This window comes from Xenopus laevis, chromosome 1S (assembly GCF_017654675.1).
Source record: "Xenopus laevis strain J_2021 chromosome 1S, Xenopus_laevis_v10.1, whole genome shotgun sequence".
NCBI classification, from domain to species: Eukaryota; Metazoa; Chordata; class Amphibia; order Anura; family Pipidae; genus Xenopus; species Xenopus laevis.
In genome coordinates, this window is record NC_054372.1 from 176,917,623 (window position 1) to 176,941,165 (window position 23,543).

The following is a 23,543-nucleotide window of genomic DNA, read 5'->3' on the forward strand; positions in this document are numbered from 1 at the left end:
AAGCTTGGGGCTGCTGATGCCTAAAGGTGGCCATAGCCATAGAGATCCGCTTGTTTGGCGATGTTGCCAAAAGAGGGGGATCTCTCCCGATATGCCCACATTGAAGTGGGCGATATCGGGCTGAACCCACCATGGGCCCTAGGACCCAATGATCGGATCATAATGCTTCCGATACGGGCGGTCGGATTGCTGGACCGCATACACACACAGATGTGACCGCGATCCAATGGGAATTTTTAACCTGCCCAATCAAGATCTGCCCGACATTCGAGGAAGCCTGTCGGATGGCCCCACACATGGGCCAATAAGCTGCAGACTGAGCAGCTTTTATCGGCCCGTGTATGGGGGCCTTACGGAGGATTAACAACTAATGCCTCAAGAACTCTTACTTTCCAGATACATTGGGGTTTATTTGACGTTAGAGTGATGTTAGAGATCGCCACAGTCCGCTAGAGTGAAATTCCGCCACTCTCCATTCATTTCTATGGGATTTTGAAAGGCACATTTATCAAAGGGTGAACTTTCACCTTCACCCATTGATAAATACTCTTTTAAAAATCCAATAGAAATGAATGGAGAGTGGCGGAATTTCACTCTAGCGGACTATAGCGGTCTTTAACTTCACTCTTTGATAAATATACCTCATTGTCTAGTTAGCCTCTACTTCAGTGACAATGCTCACACAAAGCAGGTCTGTGTGAATGATTTCATGGCAAGCACCTGGACTGGAAAAGTCACTTCATTTTTTTCAACATACTGAGGGACGATGAGATGTAATGATACAGACGGACATGTTTTGCTTATAATATACTTAATTAACCCATAAATAATAAATTGAATTGCGCAAAGAAAGTACTGTATTACCAGACTGGAAACACACTCGTGCAATTGTCGTTCTACAGAGCGGGCATAACGTCTTTGTTGGATTGTCTTTGGCAATCATTCGCAAACATGGTTCACAGAATATGTGCTGACAAGGATTGCACATGTAAGGATTGAAATAAATATCCAAGCAAACTGCGCAGATGTAACTTTCCTTTTCCATAATATGCTCATTCTCTTCATCGGTACTGTCATTGACTTTGGCAGTCTGCAAAGGAAATAAAAAAAAAATAAGAAGAAATCAATACAAATATCAATATGACACATTATTTTTGCACAGCTGGCAATTGTGACACGGGCAGGTATTGACTCATAAGAGGATACTGGTGTACAGTTACTGCTGGTAAGGTCATTTGACATAGGCTTAACTGGCAATCGACAGGCAGCTGCAGTCATTTGGAAACCAGTTATTATAGATTTATACGATTGAGGGGGAAACAGTGGTTAGAAAGGCACAGTGTTGCATTAACAATTGCCATGAGCAAGCTTTAAAGGACCTGTAAACCCCTCACACAAAAATGTATTCACTGAAGAGCCTCTTTGAAATTTCTAAATGCCTGCCACTCTGGTTGTTCAAAGGTTAATACTAAGGCTGCAGCATCCCCTTAATCACTTAGGATTCATTCTGCTCCTCTAACCCACTATTCCCCCTCCCTCGGGAATTTCCTTTGGCAGTTGGCTACTGGGCATGCTCAGTTCTTCTCAACTCAGATTAATAAACACACCCTCCAGTCTAGAAGCCAATAAAGTGTTGGCATTGCTGGTTCCCATAGCTGTCTGATCCTATTTTTAAATGCTAATCACCTCTCCTAAACTCAGCGTCACCATTACTCTGTTCAATCCAGGGGTCAGCAGGGTCGGGGTCAGCAGCAAGTTTGTATGCACTGTGTCCAATTCAGCGCTCCTCGTCTTTGTGGGCTGGGCTCTGTGGCCCAATGCAGGAGTGTCCATGGCCCAGTTCTGGCCGCAGCCCGGTTGTTGGGGACCCCTGATTTAGAGGGTCCGAATTATTCCGGTCTAACCTTTTTAAAGGGGAAAATAGCATGTTTTTGGAGAAAAAAAACGCTTTTTTCAGTATTTATTAAAGGAGAAGGAATGTCTTCTTACATTTGGGGGTGCCAAATGTTAGGCACCCCCAAGTGATTGTATATACATACCTGAAACCCCGGGCTGGTGCTCCTATCAGCATAAAATTGCACAGGCCCGGGGTTCTTCTAGCGAGCTCCGCGGAGCAATCCTCTTCTTGCTTCTTCTCTCTTCAAATTTCCCAGGGCAGACACATGAGCAGTAGAACGAAATAGACGACTTTTTAGTTAGAGTTTGGCTTTTTGCTCTACTGCGCATGCGCAGTCACGAGAAGAAAGAAGAAGCCGGAAGCTCACTGGTGCTCGCTGGAAGAACCCCTGGGCCGGTACAGTTTTCTACTGGTAGGAGCACCGACCTGGGGTTTCTGGTAAGTAAATACATTCACTTGCGGTGCCTAACATTTGGTACCCCCAAATGTGTAATGACTTTCCTTCTCCTTTAAAGTCCAATTGTGTTAAAAGTCCAATGAAAAAAGTTCTCCAACTCAGGCCTTCCAAGAACATGTAAAAGTCAATGGCAGATGTCCCGTTAATAATTGAAGGATTTTCTGAGTTGCGCTAGTTTTCTGAAAAAATCTTAGATTTCTGGCGATTTTACAAAAAAATCGTAGGTTTCGAGTGCAAAATCCGAAAAAAATGTATGATTCTGATTTTGTTACGATTTTTTCGTGACTTTTTCTGCACAAGAAGAATTTGTGAAACGTATTAATAGGGGGTAAAGTCCATGCTGATTTGGTCAGAGTCGTTTTTAGAAAACAGTGAGAACTTTTTGGATTTCGATAAATAACCCTCTTATTGTAATTGCTACTCTTTATTACCTATTATCTATTCCGGCCCTTTCCTATTCATATTTCAGTCTCTTATTCAAATCAACACATGGTTGTTAGGGTGATTTGGACCCTAAAAACCATACTGCTGAAATTGCAAATCGGAAAACTGCTGAATAAAAAGCTAAATAATTTAAAAAAAAAACACAAATAATAAAAATCAAAAAGAAATTGCAAATTGCCTCAGAATATCACCCTCTACATCAGTGATCCCTAACCAGTAGCTCGTGAGCAACATGTTGCTCTCCAAACTATTCGATGTTGATCCCAGTGGTCTCAAAGCAGGTGCTTCACTTTGAATTCCAGGCTTGGAGGCAAGTTTTGGTTGTATAAAAACCATGTGTGCAGCCAAACAGAGTCTCAATTTAGGTTGACAATCCACAAAGGGGCTAACAAATGGCCAATCACAGCCCTTATTTGGCACCCCAGGAACATTTTTCATGCTAGTGTTGCTCCCCAACTCCTTTTACTTCTGAATGTTGCTCACGGGTTCTAAAGGTTGGGGATCCCTGCTCAACATCATACTAAATGTTAACTCAAAGGTGAACAACACCTTTAAGTGCCCAAATTACCAGCTTGTTGGGATTCCCTTGTGTAGATTCAATTTGTTTTGCCCAGTTTTATGTCACTAACAAACCCAGAGACATTGCTAGTGAATGACTTCTTCTAAATCTGCCTCAATAAGTCTAGTTTGCTTATATAAGTGAATAAAAGTGGTTTAATTACAGAAACATGCTCTACACCACTTACAGATTAAATCCATTTTTATTAATCCTATTAGGCTGGACAGCTGTGAAGTCTGAGCTAGACCAAAGCCAAGTTTCCTATATGTTGGTAGAAGCTCATTTCTGTGTAGACTAGATGAGCTGCATCTTGTTGTTCTACTTTGTGACAGATGAATTAGTAGCTGAATGGCATCCATTTGTAATAGGCAAGCTCAGTGATTAATGTTCATTGTGACTGTAGCCTGTGTGAAATGTTCCTCTAAATAACCTTTAGGCGCAGTTTACATTGCAATTACATGCTCTGTTTCAGATGTATGTCCAGCTGCTGTGCATTGACTATTAAATTATTTTATTTATGCATAACTGGATCCTTGTATGGAGACAACCTGCCATATAAAAAAGGTCCCCAGCTGAGGTCTACTGAATTAGATTCTTAAGCAGTAATCCCCCAGGTGCAGAACTTTACACAATATTGCTTGAGAATCATGAAATAACAACAATGCAAAAAAACAAGTTTCTTCTTCCATGTCTAATTATTCTTTGCACAAAATATATTATATTAATGCAGAGAAAGTTACTCCAGTCTCAGATATTCTTTTTGAAAATGGCTGAATATAATAAAGTTAGCACTGCTTATCAAGATACTAGTGACACGGAGGCATTGATTACTCATACTTGTAGCCCTAATCCACCATTCATTAAAATACCATAGTTCAATTAACTGGATGAAGCAATCTGTTCTCTGCTTATAGGTCTGACCATATTAAAATACATTGATTAAATCAAGTCAATATTTCATTTAGGAGGGCAGATTGATCAAAATGTGAGATCAAAGCTCACCACAAAAAAATTCACTTAGGAGCAGATTTATCAAAGGTCGAATTTCAAAGTTATGTGAATTTTATAATTCTTATAAATTCGAATGTACTCACAACTCGAATGGGAGGTAATTTATGAAAAAACTCAAACGTCTAATATCCAATTGAATATGAATGACCCAAAAATTGGAATCAAATTCAAATCTTGTTTCCCTCCAAAAAAAAACCTTGAATGTCAGGAAGGCAATTAACATCTTCAAATGGTTCAACGGACCTCTGCCATTGACTTCTACATGAACTCGGCCAGTTTTAGGTGGCAAAGTATCCAATTAAAACTATTTCCAGGGTCGAGGTGTGATAAATCTCACATTCTAATTCAAATTCGAGTTGGTGATTTAGAATTCGAATTCCCCCAAAAAAGATACAGCACAAGTTATTTGCAGCCATGAAAAATATTAGCCCTTTATAGGTTCCTGTACAAACTTACAAATCTTTATAAAAATCCATCGCTTGATTTACTAAAAATCCCAAACATTTAAGTGCATGATTTCATTTTGCACAAACTGACAAAGGTTATGTTAGAAATATATAATTTCATAAAGGAACTCAAAATTAATTTGTCTCGATAAATAATGTAGATGGAATTATACAAAATAAGCAGGAATGGCCATATACGTAGATCAACTTTCCACTTCTTTCGATAAAATGATGATCTTTCATTTAATTTGTAACTGAATAATCTAAAAACCTTTAAACTGATGATTTAGTAAAAACCTTCTTTGTCTCCAATGTAATTTAATCCCAGTAAAAGTCAGCATCCTGTAGATATGTCAATTACTACTACAAGCTTCTCCATCCATTTGATGAATATGATCTTGACATCAAGATCTAAAAGATCTTAAAACGTAAACAACACAGATTTTTAAATTGTTCGACGAGTGAGTGAATGAAATGCAATTGGCCATGTGCAAAGGTTATATATGTTTTCAGCAGAGCATGTTCAGAAACAGTTGCTGGTCCTTGACTCTCTGAACCTTCAAATATTTATTCTGTTTTTAAAACAGATAATTTCTAAGCTTATAATGATCTGATCATCATCACAGGTCGGAGGGGGTCGGGGAGGTTGTCGGAGGGGTCGGCATCCAATTTGGGCGAGCCAGCGTCCAATTTGGGTGTACCGGCGTCAAATTCGGCGCACCGCATTCATTGTTCGGCGGCCCAGTCCAGGACTGTCCGCGGCCTGGTTCTGGGCCGCGGCTGGTTGGTTGGGGACCAATGCTTTTTAGACCTTTTCGGCAGTTTATCTGCCCATGTGTGGGGGCTCCCAACGGGTCCTCCCGATCGATATCAAGCCAAAAATCGTGCAGATATCAATCAGTCAAGTTTGATTTTTTGTATGATCCAGGAGCGCATCGGCTAGTTGATACGGTCCTGTGACTCGTCGGAGCCCATTCGTAGTACTGTAATCAGATCGTTCGGCCCCAGCCGTTAGTGGGCGTATCGAGTTAAGATCCACTTGTTTGGCGACCTTGCGAAAATGCGCGATGGTTACAAACATCTTCAAATGTTTAAAGGGACAACTGCCATTGACTTATATATGAATTTAACAGGTTTTAGATGGAGTATTTTCAGAATTCATACTTTAAGTAACTAAGGGCCATAATAAATCTTGAAAAATAGTTGTTTTTCTCTAAAAATAAGTTTTTCCCTATAAAAACTTGAGTTTTAATAAATAACTCCCTAAGTGCTTGATTTGAGCAGGACTCGGCAATTAATGCAATACTGACTAACTGCATGGTTGAGTTGTTTGCAGTTACAAAAAACTTCAGGGTAAGAAAGAAAAATAAAAACATTTGGGGGTTATGTAATAAAAGGCACTAGGTTTGCCCAGTAGCAGTAACCCATAGCAACCAATAAGCAGGAAACATTTACTGGTCACCTGTTCAAAAGCAAACATTCTATTGGTTGATTTTGGTTATTGCTCCAGATTAAACTAAGGATCTTTTATTACATATGGGGATTTCTATCTTAAACAAGAAAAAAAAATAATACAACCTATATTTGATATAACATCCGCTGCAGTTGTACAGGTATAAGACCTGTTATCCAGAATTCTCAGGACCTGTTTTCCAAATAAGGGATACAATTTCAAAAACTATATCTTAAGGCTACAAAGAAGTATATTTAACTATCTAATAGATAGGATAGTTTTGCCCCTTTAAAGGAGATGGAAAGGTTAAAACTAAGTAAGCCTTATCAGAAAGGTCCACCTAAATATACCAGTAAACCCTCAAAGTAATGCTGCTCTGAGTCCTTTTCTTTCTTTCTATTGTGTACACATGGGCTTCTGTATTAGACTTCCTGCCGTCAGTTTAAACCTCCTTGCCCCGGGCGTGAGCATGCTCAGTTTGCTCCCCTCCCTTCTTTGCTGTAATCTGAGCCCAGAGCAGGGAGAGATTTAGGCAGGAAGTGATATCACACCAAGCAAATACTGCAGCTCCTATCCTAAACAAACAGAGAGCTTCTAGAGCTTTTTACTCAGATATGGTAAAATATTCTACAGAATAAATATAGCATTCTACATTATTGCAGCTAATCTATTGGCAATAAAATGCCTCCATAGCTTTCCTTCTCCTTTAAAGGATTAATTATATCTTGGTTGGGATCAAAGTACTGTTTGATTTTTAGAGAAAAAGGAAATCATTTTTAAAAATTTTAATTATTTGATTAAAATTGAGCCTACTGGAGATGGCCTCCCTGTAATGAGAAGTTTTCTGGATAATGGGTTTCTGGATAGCACATCCCATCCCTGCACTGCATAGCTATTTCAATGACAGTTTCTCTTTAATCAACACCAATACAAGTTGTATTATTTATCGGAGCTGCCACATTGTCACATATGAACACCTGGGGTCGAATGTATTTCCTAAATTCATGGGCAGGTACCATTTTTTCATATACTCCAGCTGTTCATATAGTATCAGTCAGTATCACTTTAAATGATGCAGATAAATGCAACCTGCCTTTCATCCAGGAGGGGGCAGAGGCTTCACTGAATATTCAGCAAGCAGAGCTAGCACATTTCATTTCAGAACTAAGCTCCATTAAATTTAAAGAGGATTTTGTCTTTCAGAGTTTTCGTATTCCCACCAGACAGATATATACATTATTAAGAATGGATATTGGTAAACAATCTCCAACAGTGCTCAGGGACTATATATGTCTGTAGAATAAGCTAAAAATATGATATTATTTTAGGAACTGACAGAATTCTGTTAAAGGGGTGGTTCACCTTTAAAGGAAAACTATACCCCCAAAATGAATACTTGAGCAACAGATAGTTTATATCAAATGAAGCGGCATATTAAAGAATCTTATCAAACTGGAATATATATTTAAGTAAATATTGCCCTTTTACATCTCTTGCCTTTAGCCACCATTTTGTGATGGTCTGTGTGTTGCCTCAGAGATCACCTGACCAGAAATACTGCAGCTCTAACTGTAACAGGAAGAAGTGTTGAAGTAAAAGACAGAACTCTGTCTGTTAATTGGCTCATGTGACCTAACATGTTTTGTTTAAAGGGTAAGGCATTTTTTAGTAGCAGTATGCACAAAATGTCTCTGTCTTAAATATATTGATAATGGGTTGAGTGCAGAGGACCTCTTGTATTTGTCTATATGTATAGTTTGTTTGTGTGCACCGTGAATCATACGATTCCACAGGGCGGCCCTTTTTTTTTTTTAAAAGGCAGTTTTCTATTTAGGATTTCCCAATGGCACATGCTACTAAAAATGTATATTATTATGAAAATGGTTTATTTACATAAAGCAGTGTTTTACATGAGCTGTTTTATGCAATATATTTTTATACAGACCTACATTGTTTGGGGGCATAGTTTTCCTTTAAATATATATATCAATTTGGTAAAAATTCTTTAATATGCAACTTCATTTGATACAAACTATCTGTTGCTCAAGTATTAATTTTGGGGGTATAGTTTTCCTTTAATTACTCAGGGTAGCTTGCTCCAGAGCTTAGTCATCAATATACCTTGTGGATCAAAAGCATTTACATCAAGCCCTGCAAAATGAGCAGGAGCAGTAAGGGGTACAAAATTCAGATTGCACTTGCAGGGGCAGTGTTTTGCTCTGCACTTTAGGCCAGAATTAAACTTCAGAGCAGAGTGCAATGCTGAGGGCAAAATGCTGTACTATATGACACACGAGGCTGAGCACAGTTGTGGGGACACCTACATGCCTCTTCCCATCTGACCCTCATGAATACAATGGTGACCAACACAGGCAGAACTGTATTCACAAGGGTGCAGGCAATTTGTTTCATTATGGAATGGAGATACATTTGCCAATTAATTTAGAGTGCAGTGTAAAGTGCAAAAATGTGGTGGACAAAATTATTTCTTTGCAGATGGCCTGCAGTTATTGATGAGCATTTAGTGATTTTATACAATTTCTATCATCCCATTTTGCATAATGTAAACTGTATTAAAAACCAGGATTTCTTTTTTTTCTAGTGGATTTATTAAAGTGGACCTGTCACCTACACATAAAAAACTGCATAATGAAAGTCCTTTCCAAATTAAATATGGAACCCCAAAAACATGTTTCATTAAAACATCCATACCTGTTATAAAGGTGTTTAAATATCTAAACTGTCAATCAAATATTACCTGCCCCGCCTCTATGTCCGTGGCATAGAGGAGGAGCAGTCAATTACTTTCACTTTCCATTCAGCACTTCCTAGATGTCACTGCTCTCCTCATATTCCCCCTCCCTCCTCACACTCTATATTTGTGTAGGGCACTGCATATGGACATAAGGTCCCTCATTCTGGTTCATACACAAGATTTTGGGGTGATACACAATTTCCCTTAATAACCATGTCCACAAAATGGCAGCTGCCTGCTTGCTGTGATTGTATAATTCCAAAACAGAAGGAAACAAAATTTAAATAATAAATACAGTGTAAGTAAAGTTTATTTTGCTCAACTAACATGATAGAAAAGAATTTGAAATTATTTCTTAGGGTGACAGGTCCCCTTTAAGGGTCCACACAAACAATTAAGTAAAGTTAAAACAAGCAATAAATCACTGGAACCGAAATGTAAGTAGTGAATCAATGCTTTACTAATCTGTAGCTTTACAGAACTAGGGTGTATGCACTTTGAATCATTAAACAGAGACACGTTGCATGGGAAGATAACGAGGCATTATTGCTTCCGAAAAGCTCGTTAATCAGATAAATCCAAAGAAGTGCAGTTTGTAGGAAAGAAGTTCTGCATTTTAAACTCCTTACCTCTGTAAAATAATAGATACAATGTTTTTAGTACAGGTATGGGATCCTTTATCCAGAAAGCTCTGAATTACGGACTAATCATCTCTCATACACTCAATTATAATGAAATAATCCAAAATTGTAAAAAGGATTCCCTTTTTCTCTGTAATAATAATACATTACCTTGTACTTGATCCCAACTAAGATATAATTAATCCTTATTGGAAGCAGGACCAGCCTATGGGGTTCATTTAATGTTTACATTAGGAGGTTGTGTTAGAAAATGAGGGGCCAGAAGTCGTATGGGTGGAGTTCTTCACCAATTGTAAAGAATCCAGCAAATTAATTGTAGGAGTATGCTATAGACCCCCTAATGTAAGTGAGGCGGAAGAGACAAAGCTCCTAATGCAAATAGAAAAGGCTGCTAGTTTAGGTAAAGTAATGATAATGGGGGATTTTAATTACCCAGATATTGACTGGAGCAACGGTACTGCTAGATCAGTTAATGGGAACAAGTTTATAAACTTATTGCACGACAATTTTTTAGCACAGGTTGTTGAGGAGCCTACCAGAAAAAATGCTATTCTTGATTTAGTGATCTCAAATGACCCAGAACTTATAGCAAATGTGCAAGTCATTGAACCCCTGGGTAATAGTGACCATAATGTTATATCTTTTAATGTCTGGTGCAAAAAACAAAAATATACTGGGGCAACAAAAACCATGAATTTTGCCAAAGCTAATTTTAGTGCCTTGAGGGCTGCCCTACAGAGCATTGATTGGGGCATTAGGTTTTCAGCTAAAAACACAGAACAGAAATGGTTGTCCTTTAAAATTATATTAAATCATTACTGTTCTCAATTTATTCCCTTAAGGACTAAACGTAGAAGCTCTAAGAATCATCCTGTGTGGCTTAATACAGAGGTAAAGATGTTAATGGGAAAGAAAAGAAAGGCATTTAAAAACTACAAATCTGTAGGGACAGAAGCTGCATTTAATGAATATAAACACTGTAATAAATGTTGTAAATCAGCAATCCGGAAGGCTAAGAAAAGAAATGAAGAGTTAATTGCGGTGGAGGTGAAAACTAACCCTAAAAAGTTTTTTAAATATATTAATAGTAAAAAGATGCAGGTTGAGAGTGTTGCTCCATTAAATAATGGTACCAGTATGGTTGTAACAGATACAGATAAGGCAAATGTGCTAAATCAGTTCTTTTCTTCAGTGTATACAATAGAGGAGTCTGGGTTCACAGGCTCACTTAATAACTGCACGAATGGTTCAGCTCAATCTAGTCAGTGGCTGACTCAGGATATGATTCAAAAAGCTTTAATACAAATTAATGTAAACAAGGCTCCAGGGCCTGATGGCATACACCCCCGGGTTCTAAGAGAGCTTAGTTCAGTTTTAGACCAGCCCTTATTTCTGATTTTCTCAGATTCACTGTCATCTGGTATGGTGCCTATGGATTGGAGAAAAGCTGATGTTATTCCAATATTTAAAAAGGGATTACGATCTCAGCCTGGCAATTATAGGCCAGTAAGCTTGACATCTGTGGTGGGCAAATTATTTGAAGGCTTGTTAAGGGATCGCATTCAAAATTTTGTCCTAATGAATGGCATTATGAGCAACAATCAGCATGGCTTTATGAAGGATAGGTCATGTCAGACAAATTTGATTGCATTTTATGATGTGGTAAGTAAGATTCTGGATAGTGGGGGGGCAGTAGATGTGATCTATTTGGATTTTGCCAAAGCGTTTGATACTGTGCCCCACAAACGACTGCTTTCTAAACTAAGGTCTGTTGGGCTTAATGAAGTCGTTTGCAAATGGATAGGAAACTGGCTACAGGATCGGGTACAGAGGGTGGTTGTTAATGGGACATTCTCTACTTGGAGTAAGGTTCTTAGTGGGGTCCCCCAGGGCTCAGTATTGGGTCCACTTTTATTTAACTTGTTCATTAATGACTTAGGGGAGGGTGTTGTAAGTAATGTATCAGTGTTTGCAGATGACACAAAATTATCCAGCCCAATTAATTCCATCCAGGATGTGGCATCCTTGCAACAGGATCTTGACAAACTGGCAATCTGGGCAGCTAAGTGGCAAATGAGATTCAATGTTGATAAATGTAAAGTCATGCACCTGGGATGTAAAAATATCCAAGCCACTTATACCCTTAATGGGACTGCACTAGGCAAATCCATTATGGAAAAGGACCTTGGAGTCCTTGTAGATGATAAACTTGGCTGTAGCAAGCAATGCCAGTCAGCAGCATCAAGGGCAAATAAGGTCTTGAGCTGTATTAAAAGGGGCATAGAGTCACGGGAGGAGGGGGTCATTCTTCCACTGTATAAAGCACTTGTAAGGCCCCATCTAGAATATGCCATACAGTTTTGGTCTCCATCACTCAAACAGGACATTATTGTATTAGAGAGGGTACAGAGAAGGGCAACTAAGCTGGTAAAAGGTATTGAAAATCTTAGCTATGAGGAAAGACTGGCCAAATTGGGGATGTTCACGCTGGAGAAGAGGCGCTTAAGGGGTGATATGATGACTATGTATAAATATATAAGGGGATCATATAACAATCTCTCTAATGCTTTATTTACCAGTAGGTCTTTCCAGCTGACACGAGGTCACCCATTCCGATTAGAAGAAAAGAGGTTCCGCCTAAATATTTGGAAGGGGTTTTTTACAGTGAGAGCTGTGAAGATGTGGAATTCTCTCCCTGAATCAGTTGTACAGGCTGATACATTAGATAGCTTTAAGAAGGGGTTGGATGGCTTTTTAGCAAGTGAGGGAATACAGGGTTATGGGAAATAGCTCATAGTCCAAGTTGATCCAGGGACTAGTCCGATTGCCATTTTGTAGTCAGGAAGGAATTTTTCCCCCTCTAAGGCAAATTGGAGAGGCATCAGATGGGTTTTTTGCCTTCCTCTGGATCAACTGGCAGATAGGTAGTTAATAAACAAAAAAAAAAAAAAAGGTTGAACTCGATGGACATGTGTCTTTTTTCAACCTTACTTACTATGTTACTATGTAACTATGTTACATGATTTTCTAGTAGACTTAAGGTATGAAGATCCAAATTACAGAAATATACGTTATACAGAAGACCCCAGGTCCTGAGCATTCTGGATAACAGGTCCCATACCTGCATAGGTTACTACTCTTTAGTGGACCATATGCACCACTCTTACCTAAATAAACAGTGGTCATTTTCCTGAATTTACTATTTAACAAACAAGAAAACAAGGGGGATCTCTCTTTATTAAACATTAGCTTGGGGTACTATTCTACTGAGCATCTTGTCTGTTGTCTCAGGGATCCCTTGTAGTTGCCCTGGGAAATAGAGCAAAATTGGAATGGGCACCCCCAATTATTGACCCGTTCCTTGGCTTTGGTGTAGAGTCCTGCAACGGGTCGGGTACCCATGGAATACCTGCAAAGTATTTTTTTGGCAAAAAGTCTGCAGGTAACTTGCCTAGGTGTCTGGGTAAGTTGTGGGGGACTGATCCCTCCCACCCTCCCTTGTGGTTTCGGCAGTTTTCTTCCATTTGACTACAAATTCAGTGCTGGAGTGGGACACTTCCAGCCCACAGTGATATCACTTCCGGTTTTGTCTTGGGTTGGAAGGTAAATTGACCTTTAGCAGGCTGGGTCAGGTAGTGGATCATTGGGGGCAAATCGCAGGTTGCAGGTATGGGTCTTAGAAAATGGACCTCACAGGACTCTAACTTGGTGCACTTAAAGGAAAACTATACCCCTCAAACAATGTAGGTAAAAAAATATTGCATGGAACAGCTCATATGTAAAACTCTGCTTCATGTAAATAAATCATTTTCATAATAATACACTTTTATAGTAGTATGTGCCATTGGGTAATCATAAATAGAAAATTGCCATTTTAAAAAATAAGGGCAGCCCCCTGGGATCGTATGATTCACAGTGCACACAAACATACCAAACAAACCATACATGTTAAGGTGGCCATACACGGGCCGGTAAAAGCTGCCGACAGACTGAGTCTGGTGCCCCTCTTCGGGCTTCCCCGATCGAGATCTGGCCAAAAGTCGGCCAGATCTCGATCGGATGGGACAAAAAATCCCGTCGGATCGCGGCCGCATCTGTTCGTTGAGGCGGTCCCGCGATCTGACCGCCTGTTCCTATTCGTTAGGATCCGATCATTGGGCCCTAGGGCCCACGATCGGATCAGCCCGATATTGCCCACCTCAAGGTGGGCATATCGGAGACAGATCCTCTCGTTTGGCGACATCGCCAAACAAGTGGATCTCTCCGTGTATGGCCACCTTTAGGATACATGAGACAATTAGCATATGCAAATTAGGGGCGGGAGGAAAATTGGGTGACTTTTTGTCACAAAACAAGGAAGTAAAAAATGTTTTCCCCTTCCCACCCCTATTTTGCATATGCAAATTAGGATTTGATTCTGTATTCGGTGGAATCTTTCCCGAAGGATTCAGGGGTTCGGCCTAATACAAAAAAATAGTATTCGGTGCATACCTAGATAAAACAAATAGCAACCGTAGGGAGGAATAGGACTCATTGCTTGGCACAAGTAACTCCCCCTTTCCTGCGTGTGCTGTAGCACAGAATAAGAAACTTTACCCAAGTTGCTCAAAAGAATATAGAAGATAAAATACAAAAAAACACAATATCCAAAACCTTCCTATGTTCTAGTGTATCACAAGGAATGCTAAACCCTCCTCTTCATTTAATTAAGATGGCTCCAGATAAAGTTAACTATTAAAGGATATTTATCCCAAATGATTTCACCTTAATCTTAAACCAGAGGTGTCCAAACTTTTTGTAACAAGGGCCAGATTTGGTGAGGTGAAAATGTGTGGGGGCCGACCATTCAGCCTGACATTCTTTGAACCATTAACATCATTTAACTCATTTAAACAAGGAATCGCGTAGCCGTAGCAGTAATATTTGGGCACATTAGTGAAATGATCTGCCACTTGGTCTATACAGCTGCCTGTGTGCTGAAGGTGTTAGTAATAGACACGTACTGGCACGTAATGACGCGCTGCTCTCGAAGACTTCTTACGTTTACAGTACTGGCACGTCAGTACGTCTATAGACACCTTGTGGGACATTCACTAAGATTCGTAGTCGCGCCAGGCGTAACTTCGCCACACTTTGCCAGGCGTAGTTTCGCCAGCGCTTCGCAAATTCACTAAAATCCGAAGTTGCGCTCAGGGGAAGCGTAAGGTTGCTAAGTTGCGCTAGCGTTGATTCGCTATTTCAATGGAGGAATATGTAGCAGCACTACAAATGCCTGGGAAACCTTCAAAACATCAAATAAAATTTTTATTTTGCCCTACACATGTGCCCACTGTATAGTTAAGTTGCCATGAGTTAGGAAATATAGGGGGGAAGGAGGGGAGCCCCAAAATATATTTTCGATCTTTTTCAGCCTATCACCCATAATATATAAAAAACGCCAGCGTTTAACTTTTTTTGAAGAAATCCCTATCTACTCTATTGCGCTTTGCCTGGTCTGAGGTGGCGAAGGAAGTCCGTTGCGCAAATTTGCCAGGCGTAAGGGTGCGAAGTTACACTAGTGAAGTTACGCCAGCGTCCGTTAGTGAATTTGCGAAGTAACGAAAATGGCCAACGCTAGCGAATTGACGCTAGCGTTAGGCGCTTTGGTGCATAGTGAATTTGCCCCCTTGAGTCCTAAAAAAGTATGCGAGAATGGCGCGTCACTACGTGTCTATTGCTAACACCTTGGTTGTATTAAACCATCTTAATAAAGTTATCATGAGGAAAACAGCTTAGAAAGCATTCCCAGAGATAACCATTTCGGTCGACCGTGCTGAAAAAATTTAGTATATCTAGTGGTCCATCTGTATAATGTAATAGTAAAAGGTTGGAAAGTCCCAGGACTGAAGAAGATGGGTTTCATTTCTATTTAAGGACCCTTACCCATGCCCTTGCCTTGTGCAAGTGTGAGTAACAATGAGTCATTTTCAGACTCAATAATAAAGTGACTGAATACAATGACAATGATCTGATTTTGGACAAAGAACGAAAATATAAATATACTGTTTTAACCCTCTAAGGGTCTAAATAATCTGTTTAAAGCATTGCCCCAAAAATCAAGTTGCTTCACAGTTTAATTGTAGCAAATTGTAATTGCAAAATACATTGCATTAATGTTTATTGCTTCGTCAAGCACATTCAATTGTTTCACGGAACAACGACATTTGGTGCCCTCTGCTGTTAAATACAATAATTTGCTGCAGTTCTGAGCCATTTTCGTCACAATGCTATTTTATTATCATGGCGATGATTTGTCCTGAAACTAAATATAAGAATATAATACTCATGTCTTGTCTTTATTCCAATGTTGTCCATATGTTCATGAACTAATATTATTATTATTCACCCAAGATAAAAGGTAAGCTTGTATTATTTAGTACTGTGACAAAAAGGGATCACTAGTGGGGCTAGAATAATGGCAGTGGGCTCAGTCCAATAGCCATTAGGTTAAGATTTAGAAAAATATCGATTTGCTCCCCTAGATACTATTTTAAACCTATAAATATATATGATATACATAGGGTGAACACTTATCTGCTGTCATAATTATTATTAAAGCTATTGTTGCTTGGCTGATACCATAATATTTTATGTACCTGTAACTAGTGATGGGCGAATTTATTTCGGCAGGTGAGAATTCGTGGAGAATTTCCTGGTTTCAGCGCCGGCGAATAAATTCCCGAATTTGACAGTTTCTGACCCTGGCGACAATTAAACGGAATCCCATTGACTTTAATGTGCATCAAATATATACGGCGTCTAAATTGTTGTTTCGCGAAATTTGCGGGATATTTGCGTATTTGGTGTCGGGACGGGGACAAATTCTCCCATCACTACCTGTAACCTTGTTATGGGCTAACAAGGGCTCTTACTAAATAGGGGACTTGAATCAAGTCTCAAAACTACCATCCTACAATGACTTAACGGTGTAAGATATACAGGTATGGGATCCGTTTTCTGGAAACCCATTATCCATAAAATGCCGTAGACTCATAGTTATACCTATAGCTATAATCAAATAATCCAAATCTTTAAAAATGATTTCTCTGTAAAAATAAAACAGTATCTTGTAGTTGATCCAAACCAAGATATAATTAATCCTTATTGGAAGCAAAACCAGCCTATTGGTTTTTTTTTTTAATGATTACATGATTTTCTAGTAGATAAAGTATGAAGATCAAAATTACAAAAAGATCCGTTAACCCGGAAAACTACTGCACATACCTGTTGTTGAAGCCATTTTTCCCTCTTTCTTTGCTTCCTCCTTAGACTTTTTAGCTTATTTATTTCTCTTTTCTTTAGTCTTTGATTGACAGCTACTAAGCTGGATGATGGAGGTGGAGGGTTGAGAGTGGGGACGGTATCAACAGGAGGGATTTGTGAGATATCTTCTCTCACTGTTGATTCTGGAGCCATGTTGTTAGTTGACGTTGGTGCATGATCAGAGTTCCTTTGGGGACTTGAGCATAGCTGTACTGCAAGCACATTCTCAGCACCAGTAATGCAACGGTCTTGAGTTTGTTCTCCCTTAATTAATCTTATTTGTGTGTTGTCGTTGCCAAATCTGTTGCAAACACTTAACAATTGACTTGAGGTTCCACTGCATACATTTAAACAGCCACCTGCTGCTTGACGATTGGAGAAAGCTATGCTGTTATAAATATCAGATGAATTTTCAAAAAAAACAAAATCCAAACTTTTTGATTTTCTATGACAAATATATTGGCTACACTTCGCTTTAGTGTTCTCTGAGCGAAAAGATGTGATCTTTGTCCTCCTCACCTCAAATTGTTTGGACCAATGCACTTCCAGGCAAAGAGCCTCGGCTAATCTTCCCATTGCTTGCTGGCTTTTGTCCATGGTTAAATTCTTGTGACTGTGCCTTTCTACCAATCCATGGATCAATTTACGTTTGAGTTCTTTTTTACATGCAGACTGCTCTTTGGAGTTTGGCACAATCTTCACATGTGGTTTAAGAATCCTTAATGGGAGAGCTGCCTCATAATCAATCTTGCTTTTGCACAAATATAATACAGCGATTTGGCCACAGGAGCATTTTGAATTCCCAGTAAAGTTAAAGGCCCCAAGGCGTGCCCCACAGACAGGGCAATTTAGCTTTCCAGTAGTCCAGTGTGCCTAAAAGTAAGAAAGAGTTGAAATACATTGTTTCAGTGACACAAAACTACTACAGTGACTTTTTGTTTGGCTACAAAAGAGTTCCCCTTTCTGGTTGGCTTTCTGTGATGAAAAGACTGGTCAGCACATAACATACTTTTCAGTTGAGTTGAAAGAGCATGGCTAAGCAATTCAGAAGTCTCTAGAATATCATATATACAAGGCAGAAATGAGTTGTCTATATAAAATGCAAACGCTTTAAAGTTAATCTGGACTTCCTGTTACAAGTATTAATAAAGGCATGCCAGCTAATATTTACATATATATTGCTTTCATAAAAACATGTATAAAAACCCAACTGCTATTAACATGAACTAAACAGGCATACACATATATATATATATATATATATATATATATATATATATATATATATATATATATATATATATATATATATATATATATATATTTATTACTGAACTTTTGCTACACTATTTATCCAACTTTAGAAACACTTATATGATCTTTACATATTTATTATTTTAAAGAAAATATTTAACATGTTTCACTTTGAATATAAATTTAAATATTTTTTGGCATGTGCACAGCAATCACTAATTGGTAATGAAGTCACTTCCTTTTGATGGGTATTTATGGGGATTTGGAATATGAGCATGGTTGCCATGAGGAGGAAAGAGATATATATATATATATATATATATATATACACACACACACACACATATATATATATACAGGTATGGGATCCATTATCTTGAAACCTGTTATTCATAAAGCTCCGAATTATGGGAAGGCCATCTCCAAAAGACTCCATTTTATCCAAATAATCAAATTTTTTAAACATTGTTTCCTTTTTCTCTGCAATAATAAACCAATACATTGTACAGGTTTAGGATCCCTTATCCGGAAACCCGATATCCAGAAAGCTCCGAATTACGGAATGGCTGTCTCCCATAGACTCCATTTTATCCAAATAATCCAAATTTTTAAAAATGATTTCCTTTTTCTCCTAAATAATAAATCAGTAGCTTGTTCTTAATCCAAACTATGATATCATTAATGCTTATTGGAAGCAAAACCAGCCTATTGGGTTTATATAATGTTTAAATGAATTTCTAGTAGACTTAAGGCATGAAGACCCAAATTACAGAAAGAACAGTTATTCGGAAAACCCCAGGTCCTGAGGATTCTGGATAACAGGTCCCATACATGTACTTGATCAAAGCTAAGATATAATGAACATCTTACTATCCAAAAAGCTTTTATTTTAAGTCGTACACTAAAGTTTCGGCTGTTGCTCCAGCCTTTCTCAAAGTCAAAGGCTGGAGCAACAGGCGAAACGTTAGTGTATGACTTATAATAAAAGCTGTTTGGATCGTAAGACCTGTGAGTGCAAATTCTTCTAAGGAATGTACAGAGATCGGATGGTGGTGTGCACCCAGGCAAAGTGCGGAAACTGAATGCTTACTACAGGTACACATACTTAATTTTACAGAGATTAAAATGATATCACTGGCATTTGTAGTGTAATACTAAAGATTTTTCCAGGTTCAAAGTGATAAACTATTTAATACAAAAGTAGAAATGATTTAAGATTTTAGAATGTACAGTTTTAAATTCTAGAACTCAAGTCAAACAAGTCTGAATATGTACCGTATATACTCGCGTATAAGCCGAGTTTTTCAGCACCCAAAATGTGCTGAAAAACTCGACCTCGGCTTATACGCGGGTCATATGCGGGTCTTATACGCGGGTCATATACGCGGGTCATATAGCGCAGGACTGTCTGTGTGATCGCCGCCCGGCGCCGCTACCCACGTGGCGGCCATGGGCGCCGCCATTTTGAGAGCGAACGCCGGCAGGGAAGGACGCGCCGCCCGGAGCTCCTGGACCTGCTCCGGGCGGCGATCACACAGACAGTCCTGCGCTATGGGAGAGGGAGGTGTGTTGGGGCCGCGGAAGGAGCGTATCTGCTCCGGGACCTGCACAGACAGTCCTGCGCTATGGGAGAGGCACAGACAGTCCTGCGCTATGGGAGAGGCACAGACAGTCCTGCGCTATGGGAGAGGGAGGTGTGTTGGGGCCGCGGAAGGAGCGTACGGTACCTTTTTTCTGCTTTCCTAGGTGCAGCACCTCATTGATCTTCTGAGCAGCCATGACAGGTAGGAGGTCACAGGGAAAACAAGTGGCAATTGTCCAGCTAATAGTTCTGACTCTTTTAAATCGTTTTAGATAGATTTCTATGCCATAAAACATGATTACACATTTACACTTTCACATTTTGAAATCTGACATGGGGCCCCTAGGCTTATACACGAGTCAATACATTTTTCCAGTTTTCTTAGGTAAATTAGGTACCTCGGCTTATACACGGGTCGGCTTATACACGAGTATATACGGTATGTGCGTTCACTACAGTTCAGTACTGCATTGTGCCTTTAAAATAGAGTGCTGGCTTATTACAAAGACTCAGCTCAGATATGTGTGTGTTTGTGTGTTTACACAGCTGCAATGACGAAATAACAATTCACGCACAAAATCATATGGGAAGCTTCACAGAGCTGCTAACCCTAACAACATGACCGTGGATATATTTTCATTTGTATATGTAATTTCCCTTTAAATATATGTTCATACCTTTTCTATGAGCCTACTTATCCAGTCTGGTACCGTTCCTACATCCATGTGCCATATAGTGCATGAATTCTGATTATCTGAGGAGTCCTGCATAAAACAAAAAGGAATCTGGGGTTAGTCAAAGTGGCAATGAATTTTAGCATGGTTTCCATCAAGAAATCTTTTTATAATTAAATCCTTTGGAGATAAGAATTTTAATCTGACTTATTCAGAAAGGCTCAGCGCCTTCATTAAAGTTTATGTTTTAAACATAATTAGAGATGTATTTACGGAGCCCCAGCTATGAAAGCAGATACTAATCTGTGTGCTGTGGGAAGGACATTGCTAAACTGATAGGTCAAAAGGCCTTGCTTGCATGGAGAAGTGGGATTTGCATGAAATACTCCTGCAATTAATATAATTACATTAAAAAAGTTTCATAAGTAATTGACATTTAGAGCACTAATATCAATGAATTTACTTTGCCAGAGTCTGAAAAGTTACAAAGCATGATGCTGTTAAATAAATGGATAATTTGCTTGTATTTTTATAGGACATTCTTGTGCAAGGGGGTTATTTATTCGGGCTGCATCGAATCCACTATTTTGGATTCGGCCAAACCCCTGAATCCTTCGCAAAAGATTCGGCCGAATACCGAACCGATTTAGAACCCTAATTTGCATATGCTAATTAGGGGTGGGAAGGGGAAAACATTTTTTTTTTACCTTGTTTTATGTCAAAAAGTTACGAGATTTCCCTCCCCTCCCCTAATTTGTGTATGCAAATTAGGATTCGGTTTGGCTGGGCAGAAGGATTCGGCCGAATCCAAATACTGCTGAAAAAGGCAGAATCCTGGCCGAATCCGGAACCGAATCCTGGATTCGGTGCATCCCTATTATTTATTAAAGTTCCGAATGCCAAAAATTCGGAAAGAAAAACTCAAGGTTTTTTTTTTACTATAAAATCTTTTTTTTTTTACGTGGAAAAAAAACACATTTTTCGAGATTTATTATACCCCGTGTCACGATCGGTACCCAAAATCCAGAACCAATGCTAGGCTCCCTGGTCTCGGCTCTTGCTTCTGCCTTTAACAGCCACCTTTCACTTCGGGAGGAGCCCTCGGCTAATTGGATGCCGCCAGGTCTTATTAAGAGAGGAGCTAAGCTAAGGGTTCTGGACGAGCAGAGGGACACGATCGTTAGAAAAGTATTTTTGGGCAGAAGGTCACAGTTCAAGGAACAGACAAAAGCTTAGTCAAATCAGGCCGGGTCAGTGCGGGATGAATACAAGCGAAGTCGGACAGGCAGGGGTCAAAACCAGAAGATCAGAAAAGTCAATCCAGGCACGGGTCGCATAACAGATTTCAGAATAGTCGGATAACAGGCAGAGGTTGGCATCATAGAAGTCAGCAAAGTCAGGCAGGCAGGGTCAAAACAGGAATCAGAATACAAATAGAACGCACCCAGGAACTCAGAAATGGAACCTAACAACAGGCAGTGAGAAATTCTAAAAAGTCCCTTTAAATAGTTTAAATTTTGCGACACTCAGCGTGATGACGTCATCACGCCGGCGACGTTACGTGAGTTATGAGTCAAGGAGATGTGCGCCGCATGCGCTGTAGAAGACTTGGCAGCCAAGCAAGAAGATAAATGTGGCGGACGTATCCGCCGGCTCACTAGACCACCAGGGTGAGTCCTGACACCGAGGATGCAAAAAGTCTGAATCTGAAAATCCAGCATTTCAGACCTACCAAGGTTGTATATAAGTCAATGGGAGAGGTCACTCTCCTATTTGGAAGGTTTTGTGGTCTGCGCTTGAATTAGCCCAAAAATCCAACTATTTCGGACTTTTCGGGCAAAAATTTGAAAATTGTGCGATTCGGGAATAAAGTCAGAAAAAAATTCTGGCACAATTCGGATTTTTGCTCTATTTTTTCGTGTTTGTCCCCGATCTGATAAAACCATGATTTTTAATAATAAATAAGGTCCAATTGTGGATTCTAGTTTGGTCAGACTTTTTTGACTAAAATGGTCAGATAAATTCGGATTTTGATAAATAAGGCCCCCCATGTGCAGGAAAGTTTTGTTAGGGGGATGGAGACATACAGGCCATTTGTCATGATAGCAAATGACCCTCCGTTGGCCTGATATTGTATGACAATTAGCAGAAACACAGGCACCTGCCTTGCTGAGAGTCTAGAAACATGGCAGTGTGCATCTAGAGGGAAAAATCCTGAAACAAGTAAGTACCAGTGCTTGTGCCTTTAGTCTATGCTTAAAGGGACCAATGGATTATACATGTTGCCTTTAAAGTTAATCATACGCAGTGCGTAGTCCAAAGACACAGCACCAAAGCTCTCCATGTATTGGTATTGAAATCACCTGATACCCGCTGGTACAAGCACTTGTATATGATTTCAATACAATAATAAGGGATGTGGCAGTTTCAGGTGCTTTGGGGACAAGTTTTCGGACCCCACATTCCATTGCCTAAGCAAAGCTACTTCCATGTCTGAGAGATAGGGCACGGGGGTGTTGTACTTATTTGATGGCACTGTACCTCTATAGAAGTGAAGATCTCCACCTATACAATATTTTCCCTTAAGTACATTTTCTTCCGATCTTGGGTGGGAGTGAGTGGTCATTTCCAAAGACTATTATATAACCATGTATATATAAAGAGCCAACATATTCCACAGTACTGTACAATAAATGGGTGCATACATTGAGCAAACATATTCAAATAACAACCAATAACTAGTACAAATGGTAAAGAGGGCCTGCCCAAGAGTTTACAATCTAAACGATTGACAGTTCCCCTTTTACTGTGGTTCCTTGCCTAGTTTGTCTGTCCATCCTTGTTCAGGCAAGAGGGCAAGACTTGACAGTGTATAGAGTGCTGCTGCTCTCTCCCATAATATCAGAGCAAAACCTAAAACCATAAATCCCCAGCTGTAATGGCAACTGAGGCAAGGTTCTCAAATCTTCTTGAGGAGGAAATACCCTTATTTTGGGTGACTCCAATGAATGCCGAGGGAACTGTGAATGCATCATGAGTCTAACTTATAAAAAGAGCACATTCTGCAT

At 39.4% G+C, this 23,543-nt stretch overlaps 1 protein-coding gene across 4 annotated transcripts in view; it reads right to left on the minus strand.

Moving 5' to 3' along the window:
- The window catches only part of rnf180.S (ring finger protein 180 S homeolog), a 52,092-nt gene that overhangs the window by 18,893 nt on the left and 9,656 nt on the right, over window positions 1–23,543 (minus strand). For 3 of the 4 annotated variants that reach the window (XM_018241537.2, XM_018241538.2, XM_018241539.2), the window contains exons 3-5: window positions 20,479–20,565; window positions 16,927–17,838; window positions 865–1,090 (exon numbers count right to left, since the gene is read on the minus strand). In XM_018241537.2, the coding sequence (XP_018097026.1) occupies window positions 865–1,090; window positions 16,927–17,838; window positions 20,479–20,565 (1,225 nt within the window). The remainder of the gene's footprint in view (window positions 1–864; window positions 1,091–16,926; window positions 17,839–20,478; window positions 20,566–23,543) is intronic. The other variant, XM_018241540.2, reaches the window with a different exon arrangement.